The 17,723-nt window shown below is 36.6% G+C and overlaps 1 protein-coding gene across 6 annotated transcripts in view; it reads right to left on the bottom strand.

Annotated features, from left to right (window-relative positions):
- Positions 1-17,723, bottom strand: part of LOC126365982 (protein TANC2) — a 634,979-nt gene that overhangs the window by 13,103 nt on the left and 604,153 nt on the right. For all 6 annotated transcript variants that reach the window (XM_050008791.1, XM_050008794.1, XM_050008792.1 and 3 more), the window contains 6 exons: positions 17,450-17,608; positions 16,673-16,933; positions 13,917-14,075; positions 10,610-10,778; positions 6,755-6,936; positions 4,953-5,122 (listed from right to left, as the gene is read on the bottom strand). In XM_050008791.1, the coding sequence (XP_049864748.1) occupies positions 4,953-5,122; positions 6,755-6,936; positions 10,610-10,778; positions 13,917-14,075; positions 16,673-16,933; positions 17,450-17,608 (1,100 nt within the window). The remainder of the gene's footprint in view (positions 1-4,952; positions 5,123-6,754; positions 6,937-10,609; positions 10,779-13,916; positions 14,076-16,672; positions 16,934-17,449; positions 17,609-17,723) is intronic.

Here is a 17,723-nt window from a genome sequence, read left to right as displayed (position 1 = left end):
AAAAAAGCTGACCTCAGCAGGAACTGAATGGGGCAATCTATCATCATTAAGTCTACTATGTAACCACATGACCATAGCTATTTGCGCAAATGAATGTGCTGCAAAGAAATTCTAAGTGACACCTGACACTCAGTGGCTTAAACTGATGGGTTTGTGACTGACATTAGTAAGGAAGTATTGATTAATCATGAAGAGGATTATATAAGCATCATATTCATTGTGTTGAATTGTATTGTGTACAATAAACCAAATAATAAAATCATTTTCACAGATGTGATAAAGTGCAGAAGTCAAAGAGTAAATAGCTTTTTCAAAGAGTAATTATAGTTCCATATTTGGTGTTATATTCTTAAAATCAGTACATATGTTGTATTACATACTTTCTAAAGTAGTCTATGTTTTTCCTCAATGTTCAAGCTATTTCCATACAAAATTTTATCAAAATTTTTTCAGACAGAGTTACTTTCATATTAATAATATTAGTATGGACAGAAAGATAGATTGAACATATTGAAGATTGTATAAGCATTGTATTCATTATGTTAAATTGTATTGTGTAAAACATAACAATCAATAAAAGCACTATCACAAGTATGATAAAATTCAAAAGTCAAAGAATGAATAGCTTTTTCAAAGAGTAAATAATTTCTGTAATTCGTGTAATATTCACAAATGAATATATCTTTTACTATGCACTTTCTTAAGTTGCCTATTTCCATAGTAAATTTCATCCACATCAGTTCAACAGTTTAGTGATGACAAGATAACAGACAAACACACTTTCATATTTATAAAACTTTAAATTGTGATCTCCTTTTTTCCATGAACCAGTTTTGATGAAATAGTCTATGCATTGTCCCAACCTACGCTCAAGTCACCCATGAAAACCTCATGAAATTTATCTAATGGTTTTGGAAATTAGTGTTTTCAGACAGACAGACAAAATGGTTTTACAGTTTCATCATTACTATAGATCACTTTCTTAAAGTGGGGCCCACGGACCACGGGGGGTTTGTGGTAACTAGCCAGGGGGGTCTGCGATGCCTAAAACTTGAAATGTGCGGTAAGAAGATGTAATTCACAGCTGTTATGCAAGAAGTATTTTTGCAGCTACTAAAAAGAAAGCAATTAGAAACTACACCTAAGTTTGTACATTTAAATGTTTCCCTACTTTACTAAATTTCTGCCCTGGAGCTGGTCAACCATTATATAGGACTACTTCAAGCAAGAGAAATTCTTTCTTTGTTAGGGCATTTTTTACAGGTTCGAAGACAGGCCTAAAGGCTTGAGTGAAACCTTTAGTATCAGGAATAATGTACTCATTGCTTCATACATAGAGAAGCTTTAGCAGTGAGAAAAATGCCTTTGGATTTGAAATGTGTACTGAATGAAGTTACAAAACTTGTTAATTTCCTCACACCATGGTCCCTAAACGCCTGTCTTTTCACAGTTTTATGTGAAGAAATTGGCAGTGAACACACTCAACTTTCTCACATACTGAACTGCACTGTTAGTCAGCCTACAACCTGGTAATTGTTAGATTGAAGACCCTTTCACTAATGGTGAAATCTCTCTGAAACAGGACAAGAACAGCTATTTGAACAATCCTGCAATACTTAATGTAAAAATGTTTTCAAGGAAAATGAACTTTGAAGCTAATGGTTGCATGTGTGTTGTGAGTATTAAGATTTGTGTAAAGAGGCATTGCAACATTTGATGCCTTCCTCTACCACTTAGTTACTTGACCAGCCCTTTCCCACTCTTTGCAGTACTAAAACCTTAAAGCAAAATTGTCTTAATGTGGAATCAGACCTAATATTGACGGTGACAGAATTTATTCCAGATTTTACTGGAATTGTGGAAAAACACAAAGAACTTCATTCTTCACATTAATGACTCCCACATTGTACAGCATTGTTTATCAAGTGGATTTCTTAAAAAAAGTAAGACACTGATTTCCAGTTACTGTAATTATTGTATGGTGTATTACTGTATTTTCTGTATTACTATATTGTCACCCCATTAATTTACTGTATTTTCTATTGAAATTTTGTTCACTCGACAACAATCACATATCTTCAGAATAAATTAGTTATCACATTATTTTTCTTTATATATTTGTCAGTAGCAATTCTAATTAACAATTTTTTTAAATACCATGCAAACTTTCAGACTGCTTTGCAAGGGGGTCTGCAGATCACTTTCTGAATAAGTAGGGGGTCAGTGTTATTGGAAAGTATGAGAACCACTGTTACAGATGTCAGTGAGAAACTGCCCTCTTGTCTGACTGCCTGATTCACAGCTATCATATCTGAAATTCTTGCATCTGTTCCAATCATCATTTTAGTGTCTGTGTACACATCTTTCAGGATGTTTATGATGTGTTTAAGATAACCTAGTTTCTCTAGTATGCTCCACTGTATTGGCCTATTTACACAACTGAGGCATTTACAAAATCTATAAAGGCTTTATGCATTTTTATATTAAATTCATATCTTTTTCTGTGAATTGTTTTATAATGAATACACGAATTGTGCATTATCTTCCCTTCCTCAAACCACTCTGTTCTTCTAAAAGGAGTGTTTCACCTATAGCCTTTAGTCTCTTGCCAATCATTCTAGCATATATCTTACATGCTGTCTCTATCAAATTTATCCCTCTCTATTTATGACAGTTATTCAGTTTCCATTTTTTTAATATTTTTTTTTTTAAGGAGGGATGACTGTACTTCACAATGTGCTTGGTATATGCTCATTCTTCCAGCACACATTAAACAGACAAAGCATTTTTAATTTTAGTGAAGTACCACCATGTTTTATGAGCTCAGCATTTAGCCCATTCTTCCTGGTCACCTTCCTATTTTTCATTCTTGCCACAACTTCATGAACTTCTTTATATGTCAAAAGATCACATTCACATTTGTGACATCCTCTACTGATGCTCCTGTTTTTCAATGTACCATAATCTCTTATAATATCTTTCCCTATATTTTTCTGTTATTGACTTCATATTGGCTGTATCCTTGTCTGTCTTATTAAGACGTTTCATTATTTTATATGCTAGTGTTTGTCTGCTGCGTACCCATCCTGAACATTACTAACAAACCTAGAGCTTAATCTTTAGCTTAACTTACAACTCTTTTTGCTATGTTTCACTTTGTATTACATTTATCTTCATTGCTATCCACTTTTGTTTGTAAATATAATACACATCATGAGCTTTCTTTTTCTTCTCTGGCTGATGCTATTTTGTTATTCAATATTCTCAGACCTCTCTTCTTTCTCAGCTTACACTTTTTACCAAGTGCTTCAAGTGCAGTAATGTGAATGAAACAGCTAATCCTTGCTCATGCTTTTTTAATATTTTCATTGGTTATTTGACTTTGGAAATAAGTGCTTAGCCTAATGCAATAAATACCCTAATTTCTTGATCTTGTAGTGAGTATGCAACAAATACCCTAATTTCTTGATCTTGTTGTGAGTATACTTTATACAGTTCTACATTTCCTCTCTTAATTTTATGAATCAGCTTGGCACCAGCGGGAAATGATTAGGATTTATGTAGCTGTCATGAAACACCAACGTCCTGTATCAGTTTACTGAGTCTGCTATTGGTAATGCCATAATATTTTACTGGCCTTCACCACAAGCACTCCAAGTGAACTTACAAATCTCTTTCTTTTTCAAAATTATGTTAGCAACTGTTAGATTGTTGCTGGTCGCAAAATGTATTAGGTTTTCTTCATTGTTATTGATACGCCATTCTCCTTTACGACCCATAACGTTCAGTGCTGGGTTATTTCCTATTCTTGTATTAAGGTCTCCCATTATGGTAATATGATCTGTGTTGTTAAACTTGTACAGCTCTCTCTGAAAGATTTCAAAAAGCCCTTCTGTTTCATCATCTTTTCCTTCCTGAGGCCATATACTCTTATAATTGTTAGATGACTTCTGTCTCCAGTAAATCCATCTATAATCATTTTTTGACTTAGATAAATATAACTTTATATTACTTAGCTTTATATATCTGCCACCACTGCCACTGCTTCACCAGCTTGTTTATTTGTTTCAAGACTGCTATATGTCACTGTGCATCCTTCAAACTTTCTTGTACCCTTTAGGTTCTTCTTGGCTTGTTAGTATGCACTTTCCTATCCTTAAACATCTTAAACAGTTCTGTTTCCTTCATACCCAGACCTGTTACATCCCAAATTGCTAGCTTAAGACATCCCTTTATTCAAAAACTCTCATCCTTGTTATAGCTTGGTGGTTTGTGTCGAGCTCCAACAGCGATTGTAATCCTTTCTAGATTGCCAGTGATTTAGTGTCCCCTGGCCATGTTACATACATACTCTTCTTTCTGTTATTTCATTATCTCATCCCCTTTCTTTTCATTTGTTTTCTCTCTCTTTTTTACCTTTTCACTTCATTTCAACTCCCATGCTCACAACAGGCCCACTTGTTTGTTAATACTGTTACTTCCCTTCTTTGCCTTTCAAGACTATCATCTATATAGTTTGTCTTCATGTCCTTTGGCATACCTCATATTCTGCTCGCCATTTAACTTGCTTATCTCTACACAACATTAGGAGAATAACATCAATAGTTCATCAATTTAATAGATCTAGAAAGGGACACCGTCTAGTTAGTGAGTTCCAATGAAGCCATGCCCCTCTACTTTCAACTAAAATGTAAATGGTTAACATATTATCTTACAGTTACCATAACATCTATTCTTAACTATTTGAATAACTTATGAATCATATCTATTTTATTTACTCTGTTTTTAACACACTTTGACATTTATTTGTAGGATTTCTTAAAGCCTCATCAAGTATTAAATTATCACCAATACTTTTAGAGAGAGAGAGAGAGAGAGAGAGAGAGAGAGAGAGAGAGAGAGAGAGAGAGTGTGTGTGTTTGTGTGAACAAAAGAAGCACAAAGTTACTTACAATATCTCTGGCTTGCCAGCTGCCATTGCCCATGTTGCTGGTCCCAGTTTTGCCCCCTTCCTCAGAAAACAGTGAACCACTTGTGTATTTCGACATCCAACTGCTCTATCCAATGGGCGCATTCCATTGATGTCAACATGTTCTATTATTGCTCCTTTTTCCATCAACAGCTGCAACAGAGAATAGTTTACAATATAAACAAATTTATCAAGTACAAAAGATAGAATCTCATAAATAGCATGGAGAGGGGCCATCCAAAAAAGAGGATTCAGTAACAACTGTAGAAAGCTGCCAGACTTTGTGATTTACAGTTCACTAAACATTCCTTGCAAATGACATTTACTCTCTGTCTTTCCACTCATTTCCAATGAATGATTTTTATAATTTATAAAAACTGATTCCTTCTTTCAAGTGCTGCTTCTGGTAGAAAGATAGAAAATTAGCTTATAGAAACTGAAAATTTGACAATCATTTTCTTACCATCAGAATCATTTATATGACTACCTACCTGTTTCAAATAATGACAATATTAACCTACTTACATTCATTTCAGTTTTTAATAAAAAAATTCAATAGACAGTGAGTGAGGAAGTAAGTGGCACTGGTTAAGACCAAAAGTGATAAAGGAAGACACACGGACAGAAAAGACATGATTAAGGTTGCTAAGGGAATAGAGAAATGTGGAAAATGGAGTACACAGACAAGGTATAAGTTTTTACGGTGAGAGAGTAAATTGTAAACCGTCTTTTGCACACCGGGACTCTTCTTGCATATTTCTTCGTTCAGTTGGTTCAGATCTGCATAGTATTCCCCAGTTATAGTTCTACCCTTTGCAAAAAGAATCCCTTTTACATATAACTTTCATGTTATATGAAATCAAGTCGCCTTTTATTGGTGTATGTGTGCAGCTCCCACTCATTGTTCGATTGCTGTTTTTATTTCTTGTGTGATATGAAAGACCCACATTACAGAACACTAAATCAGTTGGTTTCTTTTTTTAAACGGTCAAGAAAACAAATGAAGAATCTCTTTTTCACATAAAACATTCAGCAAATGTAGCTCTCATCTTGTACAAATCTGTCTCATAGCTCATCAGATGTGGAAAATTTCTTGTTATACGCCTATGGCATTATCTGTTTCATCCACCTTCAATTATTAATTCTTGCAATAACACATTTAGTGCTTTTTAACAGCAGTTTCATGAAGTGCTTCATTTCAATCACCTTTAAGAGCACAAAGTATTTTAGCGATCCCTTTCTCAATTTTGAGCATTGTTGCAGAACATATGTCAACATTTCTTTGATTTCAATGCAACATCTGTACCAGGAAGAGAAATTTTCATCTTTTCCTCATAAATGTACCAATAGCATACAGTGTAAATTATTTCATGGTGGGTTTTATGTAGCACACATTATCTGATGCAAGGATATCAAGCAGATGTCTCACAGTAAATATCAGGTATGACAAGAGCAGTTTTAGAGCCTGATAGATATTTGCAAAGGTTTTAAGATCTTGATGGGTTCTGGGGAATATGGAGGAAAACAAATAATCTGGATTAAAAGAAAGATGTTTACTTAGCAACCCTCCTTTCATGTAATACTCTGCTAATGGCTTATTAAATTATAAATCTGGCTGTTGATCAAACCCTTCTTCAATTCTTCATAAGATACTTTCACTTGGGTTCACTTTCAAAATCAAGAACCTAAACTGGTAACATTAAATGGACTTTGAGTCAAATACAATATGATGTATTAGTGGTAATAAGGAGAGATACTCAGAAACAATAATACATATTAACATACCTGAACAAGACCTGCACTTCCCTGGAAGGCAGCCAGATCAAGTGGTGTGCGTCCTGTCTTATCAGCATGGTTGACAGCAGCTCCTCGGTCTAGTAAGCATTGTGCTGCCTGTATTCTACCACGTAAGCATGCCCAACTTAGTGCAGTTAGGCCCTCACGGTCCTGCTTCAGGAGACAGGCACCTAGAAGACCAACATAAACAAAACACTCATTGCTACACTACTTACATACTCATTCATTTAGATTATGTTCTGTATATTCTATCATGAAGGAGAATCTTCAGGAATGTGGAACTATTAAAATATAGACTGAAAAGGAAATGAGATATCAGAAAATGATTATCCAATGAACTGTGGATGAAGCCCAACCAACAGGCATTAAATGCATTGATCAAAAGTGATAGTACATTGAGAATGGATAGTTTCTAGCTGAAATCTAGATCTGCCAATAAAAAACTTAAAAAGGATGACTGATAGCTCAAATCCATTATTTGCAAGTAAATATAACAGTGGCTGAGTGCTACAGCCTTCTGAATGGAAGGCAACCTGATGAGAAACTGATTATGTACACTGTATTAATAACTGGTAACAAACTGCTGTAGTACCCTGACATTAGAACAGACATTAATTCTGATTGTTTCTTTTTTGTCCTGTTTTGCATTCCATATATGAAAATATAAATTAAGGAACTATGTTACCGAACTCAAAACCCAATCATCATATTCATCTATTATTAACCATATCACGCGTTCCCAAAACATAAAGGTTGCCCAAAACCTAACTTCAGATGAAAAAATTCCAGGTACTGTTCGTAGACAAACATAAACACTATCAAATCTTTTGGTATTGATGAGATTGATAAAATGTATGATGAAATAAAAGAAATTATTCAGATAGTGAAGGGAGACGAAAATTTAATAGTCATGGGTGACTGGCATTCGACAGTAGGAAAAGGAAGAGAAGGAAACATAGGAGGTCAATATGGATTGGGAGTAAGAAATGAAAGAGGAAGCCACCTGGTAGAATTTTGCACAGAGCATAACTTAATCATAGCTAACACTTGGTTCAAGAATCATAAAAGAAGGTTGTATACATGGAAGAAACCTGGAGGTACTAGAATTTGTCAGATAAATTATATAAGACAGAGATTTAGGAACCAGGTTTTAAATTGTAAGAGATTTCCAGGGGCAGATGTGGACTTGGAACACAATCTATTGGTTATGAACTGTAGATTAAAACTGAAGAAACTGCAAAAAGAGAATTTAAGGAGATGGGACCTGGATAAACTGACTAAACCAGAGGTTATACAGTGTTTCAGGGAGAGCATAAGGGAACAATTGACAGGAATGGGGGAAAGAAATAAAGTAGAAGAAGAATGGGTAGCTTTGAGGGATGAAGTAGTAAAGGCAGCAGAGGATCAAGTAGGTAAAAGGATCAGGGCTAATAGAAATCCTTGGGTAACAGTAGAAATATTGAATTTAATTGATGAAAGGAGAAAATATAAAAATGCAGTAAATGAAGCAGGCAAAAAGGAATACAAACATCTCAAAAATGAGATTGACAGGAAGTGTAAAATAGGCTAAGCAGGGATGGCTAGAGGACAAATGTAAGGATGCAGAGGCATGTATCACTAGGGGTAAGATAGATACTGCCTACAGGAAAATTAAAGAGACCTTTCTCTTTCTCAAAAGAGAACCACTTGTATGAATATCAAGAGCTCAGATGGAAACCCATTTCTAAGCAAAGAGGGGAAAGCAGAAAGGTGGAAGGAGTATATAGAGGGTCTATACAGGGGCAATGTACTTGAGGACAATATTATGGAAGTGGAAGAGGATGTAGATGAAGATGAAATGGGAGATATGATACTGCGTGAAGAGTTTGACAGAGCACTGAAAGACCTAAGTCGAAACAAGGCCCTGGGAGTAGACAACATTCCATTAGAACTACTGACAGCCTTGGGAAAGCCAGATCTAAAAAAACTTTACCATCTAGTGAGCAAGATGTATGAGGCAGGCGAAATACCCTCAGACATCAAGAAGAATATAATAATTCCAATCCCAAAGAAAGCAGGTGTTAAAAGATGTGAAAATTACCAAACTATCAGTTTAATAAGTTACGGCTGCAAAATACTAACACGAATTCTTTACAGACAAATGGAAAAACTGGTAGAAGCCGACCTCAGGGAATATCAGTTTGGATTCCATAAAAATATTGGAACATGTGAGGCAATACTGACCCTACGACTTATCTTAGAAGATAGATTAAGGAAAGGCAAACCTATATTTCTAGCATTTGTAGAATTAGAGAAAGCTTTTGACAACACTGACTAGAATACTCTCTTTCAAATTCTGAAGGTAGAAGGGGTAAAATACAGGGAGCAAAAGGCTATTTACAACTTGCGCAGAAGCCAGATGGCAGTTATAAGAGTCGAGGGGCATGAAAGGGAAGCAGTGGTTGGGAAGGGAGTGAGACAGGGTTGTAGCCTATCCCCAATGTTATTCAATCTGTATATGGAGCAGGCAGTGAAGGAAACAAAAGAAAATTTCGGAGTAGGTATTAAAATCCATGGAGAAGAAATAAAAACTTTGACGTTCGGCGATGACATTGTTATTCTGTCAGAGACAGCAAAGGACTTGGAAGAGCAGCTGAACGGAATGGACAGTGTCTTGAAAGGAGGCTATAAGATGAACATCAACAAAAGCAAAACGAGGATAATGGAATGTAGTTGAATTAAATCGGGTGATGCTGAGGGAATTAGATTCGGAAGACGCTTAAAGTACTGAATGAGTTTTGCTATTTGGGGAGCAAAATAACTGATGATGGTCGAAGTAGAGAAGACATAAAATGTAGACTGGCAATGGCATGGAAAGCGTTTCTGAAGAAGAGAAATTTGTTAACATCGAGTATAGATTTAAGTGTCAGGAAGTCGTTTCTGAAAGTATTTGTATGGAGTGTAGCAATGTATGGAAGTGAAACATGGACGATAAATAGTTTAGACAAGAAGAGAATAGAAGCTTTCGAAATGTGATGCTACAGAAGAATGCTGAAGATTAGATGGGTAGGTTACATAACTAATAAGGAGGTATTGACTAGAATTGGGAAGAAGAGAAATTCGTGGCACAACTTGACTAGAAGAAGTAATTGGTTGGTTGGACATATTCTGAGGACTCAAGGTATCACCAATTTAGTACTGGAGGGCAGCGTGGAGGGTAAAAATCATAGAGGGAGACCAAGAGGTGAATACACTAAGCAGATTCAGAAGGATGTAGGTTGCAGTAGGTACTGGGAGATGAAGAAGCTTGCACAGGATAGAGTAGCATGGAGCAACAAAAACAACAACATATTTTGGTTCTGTTTATGTCATACGTCACGGAGGAAAGAGGGATAAGCTGGGGGAAGACTGCAGAGGAAGGGCAGATCACTCAGAGTACCAGGTTAAGATGGCCTGATCTGTTGTTAAGAGACAAAAGGGAGGGGGTCAGAGTGGGGGGGGGGGGGGGGGGGAGCATCAGAGTAGGAGATCAAGGATAGTACATTGATAGTGGGACTGGTACAATTCTTACTAACTAATTAATCCAAAATTGAGGAATTTTTTCTATTTTTATGTATGTCTATCATTAGTACTTTGAATCTTACCACCTTTAGAAGATATCTAATGGCACACCATTATGTTTCCTCGTAATTTTACAATTATCTGAAATTAGCTTTCTGTTTGGCACAATTTTCAGAATGTATTACTATCAAGACTTCAGATTAAATTGTTCTCGCAACACAGGGTTATTTTTTAAGATGACTCGTGGGAAAAACCATTGTTCCTAATCAGAGAACTGAAGTTTGGTAACTTTTGGATTCATACCTCTGTCAAGAAGCAGTTCAATCAGACAAACATGACCCTCAGCAGCAGCAACCAGTAATGGTGTCCGGCCAGCAGGATCACACTGCTCCAGTGGTGCATGGTGCTGCAGCAAACGCTCAGCAACTGCCCAATGGCCCTCCTTCACTGCCACCAACAGTGGGCTAAGCTCCTGTTGAAAGCATCAATCAGAAAATGTCAACAAATGCTTCGTATGCAGTTCTCCTAAATGAAATGTGGAAATGATAAAGAATCACATAAAATAATAAAAACTTCACACAATATGTATGAACGAAAAGAGGTAAAACTTGCATTGGTAATTTTCATGTCTGGTCCATCTTTGCACAACAGCTAGATACAGAAGAATTTGTTCAGAAATTTTAATACAAGATGAATGATGAAAACTATGATAGTGGAATGGGAAGAAAAATTGAGCTCTCCTATTCTTGAAATTGTATTCTTTACTTTAGCTTCCATAGAAGATAATAACTTTGCAAATATTAAATTAGATCAGCAATCATGCACCGTTACTTTTCTTACATTTCATATGATGCATTTCAGCTGCAAGATAAGCACCAAAAATTCACCAAGGAGTAACAGTAATTTACGTTTTAACTTGGTCGTGTTAGTTAACACCTTGATGCTTAAGGGTCAAGTTTGTTCAGTAGCCTGACTGCCACAGTGCATTGCAAATTGAGAGCTTGCAGTCATGAATTACTTAGCGTGTCACTGGCACTTGGCTCCAGGTGATGAAACTACAAGTACATTAACATACCTATCTTTTATGAATCTTCATTGGTTTATATTATTTTATGGTAATGGAAATTCTAGCAGAATGTAAATAATTTAAGAGCAAAAGTATCAACTCACTGAATAAGAGAGGCATTTGTATTATTATATCGTTTTTATCAAAAGAAAAACATGTTCCCCGCAGTTTCCTTTTCTTTATCAATCTATCTCATTAATCATTAATAAGTCTTTTTTAACTTGTAATCAATCTGCGGCTTGATTCCCCTTGCTGCACATTTTCATCAACTGATCTCAATGCAATTACAGTCATTAATGTCTGCCCGAATGCTGGAGTTTGGATGGGTAGATTACATAACTAATAAGGAGGTATTGGGGAAAAGAGGAGTTTGTGGCACAACTTGACTAGAAGAAGGGATCGGTTCGTAGGACATGTTCTGAGGATCAAGGGATCATCAATTTAGTATTGGAGGGCAGCATGGAGGGTAAAAATCGTAGAGGGAGACCAAGAGATGAATACACTAAGCAGATTCAGAAGGATGTAGGTTGCAGTAGGTACTGGGAGATGAAGCAGCTTGCACAGGATAGAGTGGCATGGAGAGCTGCATCAAACCAGTCTCTGGCCTGAAGACCACCACAACAACAACAACAACAACAACAAATGTCTGCTCTGCTCTGACAATCCCAGGCAATCTCAGAAAAGGATCAGTGATTTCTCTTTTCAGTTGAATGAGCTGCTCAATCCAATTATTAACCTCAATTATTTACAATATCAACTTATTAAACATAATATACTACAGTTATACATTGCCACAGGGACCACTGACTCATAGCCTCAATGAACTGAATACTCCTTGCTCACCTCACTCTCACTACCTATAACTACTGGGTAAAACTTAAAACAGTAAGAAAAGAGCACTTCTGAAAGCATCTACAATTTACTAATTTGTGTATAAACATTGTTTAGTTGAGTCCTTCTTATTCTGGGGTCTGAGGCCAGCCTGTGCCACCATGTTTTGCAAACCTACCCTTCTTTTCTCCATGAGAAAGGAACTAATAGTTCTGTAAACTAGAAACACTCTTTTAATTTTTAAATGTGTTCAATCAGCAGTACTGGAATTTTGTCTCCTGGCCAATGGTTCTGCCAGTGTGTATCTCATAGTTTTCCCAAATAAATATTCCTTTTGATATAATTTATTAATATTAGATTTATTAAGTTAGAGGAAGAATTGTGATAAAAGTACGATCACCACAAAACTAACCAAAAAACGAAAGCACAAGGTGAATGTCTATCTAAAACACTTGCAGAAGGTACCCTACTGTATGAAATACTTAACTCTTCAGCACTCTGCTATTTTTCTGCACAGTTTCTTTCACACACAACTGTTAGTTGTGAAATCTCACTTTTAAGGCCTAAGATTTAATGTTTTGTATCAAAAACGAAAGATATAAAACTGAAAATAAGCTTCCTTCAGGAGGCATAACTCCACCCTGTCTAATCTCTCCCATCCTATCCCCATTTTTCCTTGAAGCATGAACTAATACTCCTCCAACCTAAGATTCGACGTATATTTTTAAGTGACACATTGTCATTATTGCTCTTTCTATAAGTAGCACTTGTTACAAGATTTGAACTGTTATTGAAGAAGACGATGTGGAAATAAACTTCACAAAAAGTGAGGTAATGAAAATCAGTAGGGAAAATTGAAAAAAAGAAGTAAGTTGTAATGGAAAAGCCATTAAAGAAGTAGTTGCATTCAGATATCTAGGAAGTAAGCAAACCAAGGAAGGAAATATTGCGGAAGAAATTTCGGAGAGGATACAAAGTTGCCCAAGATTTTATTATTGTATATCAGACGTGTTTTGGAGTTGTAAAATACTTGCCAAAGCAAAGATCATGATATACAAATCATGTTATCTACCAGTTTTGATCTATGGATCAGAATGTTGTAACTGGACAAAGGCAGATATGAGAAGAATACAAGCAACAGAGATGCACTTTTTATGAGGGATCCTGGGTAAGATGAGAAAGGCCAGGACAAGAAACATGCTTCAGATAAATCCCCTAAAAGAACTATGGAGAGAAATAGGCTGAAATAGTTTGGCCATGTTAAAATAATGGGAAAAGAAAGACTAGCAAGAAGAGCTTTGGAACTGCCAGAGTCTAGAGGAAAACCAATAGGAAGACTAGGAACGAGATGGAGAAACTCGTTGAAGGGTGATGTGAATTGAAGAGGATTGTAGTGGAATGAAATGCTGAATGATAGGAGGGGAAAAAAAGAGGTGACTGAAAGATGCTCTGCGAATGACCTGCATCAGAAGAAATGTTTCAGGAAAAGAAAGAAGATCCCAATGTCCAATCCATATCTTGAAGCCATGACATAATGCATGTAAACAAAGTTTTCAGTTTTTTTTTTTTTATTTTGACAACACAATAAAGCACATATATTGTCCCAAATGACTCCCATTATTGATGATCTTAAAAAATTATGTATATTTAGTGAACTTTGCTACAGTCAAGGGGGATAAAAATTTACATTAAAAAAGTCAACTTTTTTTTTACCTTGTTGTTAACTGCAGATATACTGGCACCTCTTGCTATAAGAACAGTGCACACAGAATGGCAGCCATTAGCTGCTGCTACTGTGAGAGCTGTCTCCCCAGTCAGTGAATCTGGAGTATCTGCATTTACTTCTGGCATGTCCAACAGGTTCTCTACAATCTGATAAAATACATAATGTTACATGACAAGAAACAAAATTAACCATGCACAGTAACTGATATCTTAATGTTTAGATGGCAGTGTATTAAAATATGCAGATTATGCAGTCATTCTTCATATACTTTCCAATTTATTAAAATAGTTACAACAAATACTTCAGTGGAATCTACAGCAAAGAATAGTATTGCACAAAACTGACATCTCTGACTATCATTGCTTAATCCTTAATGCGAAAACATCGGTCTCTCAGTTCCATCATTCATTTTAAACATCGAGTGTGGTAGCACTGCAAACCACTGTGGTCTTTCTTTTTTAGTATCTTTTACTGAAACATGCTGCATATAAAGCAACATTCAACAATCAGCATGACTTTGTCAATCTAGTAATAAAGTATATTATTAGAAGTGACTACGAAACTGGGTGCCTGATCACATGTTTCGCATTACATGTCATAATTGGCAAAGTCCAATACATCACATGTTTCTAATTACTACATATTTGCTTTCAACTGCTGTTTCAGATTTCCTTATTTTAAATCACTTTATTACATGTATGAATTTATGTTACTTATTAGCTACAGCATGCAGTGACTTTGTAAGAGGAGTGAGATGTCTGCAGTTGCACCAAATTTTGAAGCTTGAATACAACAGCAGTTATATGATATAGGTGAAGGGGAAAGTGGGAATGATGACAACATTTTTTATGATTCTGATGCTGATTCTGTGGTAGCTGATGGTCACCATAGAGCATAGGGTGCTACTTTTGAAGAAAATCCATTTTTTTTAAGGAAAGCCTGTTGAGACCAGTACCACAGGTAATTACTCACAGAAAACACAGTACTTTTGTGGCAAGGATAATTTCAAGTAGGAACATTCAGACACTGTTAGAGCAAGAACTATGTCTCTGCATGACATTTTGAAAGGAGGAATACTTGGATTCAGTGCAATTGGATTTTGGCACAAATGCTTACCAAATATCAAATATTGGAGAATTTAATGTATGACATGTTAGAGGCATACCAACTGACAGGAAGGAAAAGAGGAAAACATGTACGAAGTACTCATCCTAAACGACTGCACATATGCATGTGGCATTGACCGGTACTAACTACATATCTCCGCCATTGCAAGTTCTTTGACTATGTATCCTAATGGCCCATGCCATCTTGCTTGTTCAGCTGGCTGTACGATTTGTTGTAATGTGGACATCTGTATGAAATATACCAGTTCTTACAGAAATGAATGTGTTTCTTTGGGCTACAACCCAACAGAAATCCCACAGTGATGACGCTGACATTCCTCGAGTTCTCCCCCTCGCTATCTCCTCCCCCTACCCCTTCCAGTGGTACTGCAAACTGATGTCCCATGCAAATTTGTGGAGGATGTCACCATCCTCATCGATGACAACCACATCTCATCCTGCTGCAAAAAAACTCGCCCCAACCAACTTGGGACCTGGTTCATCAGTCGATCGCCGCCTCCTACCCATTCTCACACGGGGAAAACCACACGCTCCTCTGAGCTATGGAAACCCGCACATGGAGGGTTACAGTTCGAATGCTGCCAGCTGATCACATGGGGGACACACTCCCTCCCCACACCACTCCATCCTCATGCACAGGCCGACACCTCCTCTGCCCACACCATCTACAGGAGTTCCACGTCAACCTCCAAGTGTGATCCCTGACACAACATCTTCCAGAGGTGTACATTCCCATCACATTACTGGGATCTCCTTCAATGCCAGACATGTCCCCCTTCCTCTACATTCAAACCATGCTCCATATTGCAGAGCAACACTTACTAAATTTGTAAGTGTTCTAAACTTAATATAATTAATTTTATTTTGAATAATATCATTGGCATGTCACAATTATTTATTGGTACTCCTGTATTTCCTTTGGAATAGTTAGTTTCTCTTGAGTCCTGTATATATTACACATTCTTAATATGTGAAACAAAAATGTTCTGTTAACTGAATGTGCTGTTGTTTAGCAGATATTTTATTTATATTGTATCTTTTATTTATGAAAGATATTTTTCAACCGTGTACAATCTGACACATTCCATATCATAAATATATTACTTATCCTTAACATGTGAAACACAATTTTCTCTTAATTGATTGTGCTGTTGTTTAGTTGATTTTTATTTACATTGTATCTTTTTATACAAGTTATATTTGAACTATGTAGAATTTGACATGTTCCATATCCTTGCAACTCACTTGCTACCAGGATCTATGGAACATAAAATGAAATAAAAATAAATAAATAAAAAAATCTGCTTGGGAAATCCCATTAGCTCTTGTAATTTCAATCTAAATTCAAAAGATTGTCTGACCACACTGGGCCATGGTTTTCCTTGCTACTGTCTACCAATGGCCCTTGAAATATTTCAGTATGTGGCCCTACATAGTCACCATTTCTAATTTCCATGTGGAGAGTTAATCTGTATTTCAGTATGTGGCCTTACATAGTCATCATTTCTAATTTTCATGAGGAGGGTTAATCTGATTTGGTAAAACATGCCAGAACTGAGTAATCATGCCATCTCGGGTGGACAAAATGATATTACTCTTATAGTAAGAGTACTCACCTCAACATGCCCCTGAGCAGCAGCAGCTACAAGGGCTTGCTGTGCTGCTTCCCCTAGCGGGACTTCATCCCCACGACTGTGTAGAACCCAGTCACAAGACAGAAGATGTGAAACAATATCATGACAACCATGACGTGCAGCATGCACCAAAGGGCATCGTCCTGCAGTGTCAGCACGCCCTGGTCCTGCTCCTGCCGCAGTTAACAGCTGTACAACCTCCAGATGACCTCTTGTAGAAGCCAGAGAGAGTGCTGTTCTTCCCTAAGAGATAACAAATTATGTGTAAGTTCACAACAACTGCATGGTAATACAAACTAGCACAACATATGTTAGTCTTCTGACCAAAATGCCCTGTGGTATGTTTCAGAGTTCTTTTGAGAAAAGCTCTGCTGCTTTAAACCTGTTTTCCCCCAAATGCAAATAATACAAAGTCTTGTATTCCCTAATGAGCTTCACATATAAATATTAATTTGTCTCTATAGTATGTTAAGTCCCATAGGGTGTTTGGTGTTCCTTTTTGACTACCAGAAACCAACAATAAGTAACACTATACATTAAAACACATATTCTTTCTCTTTGGTGGTGACTGGAAGAGTGGAGTAAGGCATAGGTGGAGAATGGCAAGTAATGGAAGTGAAATGAAACACAGATATTGAGGCAGTAATCTGCAGGTAGATGGTGAAGGAGACTGGGGGGGGGGGGGGGGGGGGGGTCGAGGCTACAAAAATGCTGCATTATTATATCAAAATTGTATGCCATTTCCCATTGAAATATTACCTGACTGTTTGTGAGATCAGGATCTGCACCAAATTCAAGAAGAAGACTGACCATTGAGATTGCACCCTCATGAGCATATAGACACAGAGCTGGTGCATTACCAAGGAATTCTGTCACATAGTTAGGGTCTGCACCCGCAAGAAGCAGCAGTCGTGATACCTGAAATGAACACAGTTAAATATTTCATTTGGATTACATAGCCTCCGTTTAGTTGAAAATTTCATTAGTATGCTGTTCCTTAATACTTTTTCTGAATGAAACTATAACTCTATAC

The sequence above is a fragment of the Schistocerca gregaria genome, chromosome 4, assembly GCF_023897955.1.
Source record: "Schistocerca gregaria isolate iqSchGreg1 chromosome 4, iqSchGreg1.2, whole genome shotgun sequence".
Classification (NCBI taxonomy): Eukaryota; Metazoa; Arthropoda; class Insecta; order Orthoptera; family Acrididae; genus Schistocerca; species Schistocerca gregaria.
This window is presented reverse-complemented; position numbering and strand designations above follow the sequence as displayed.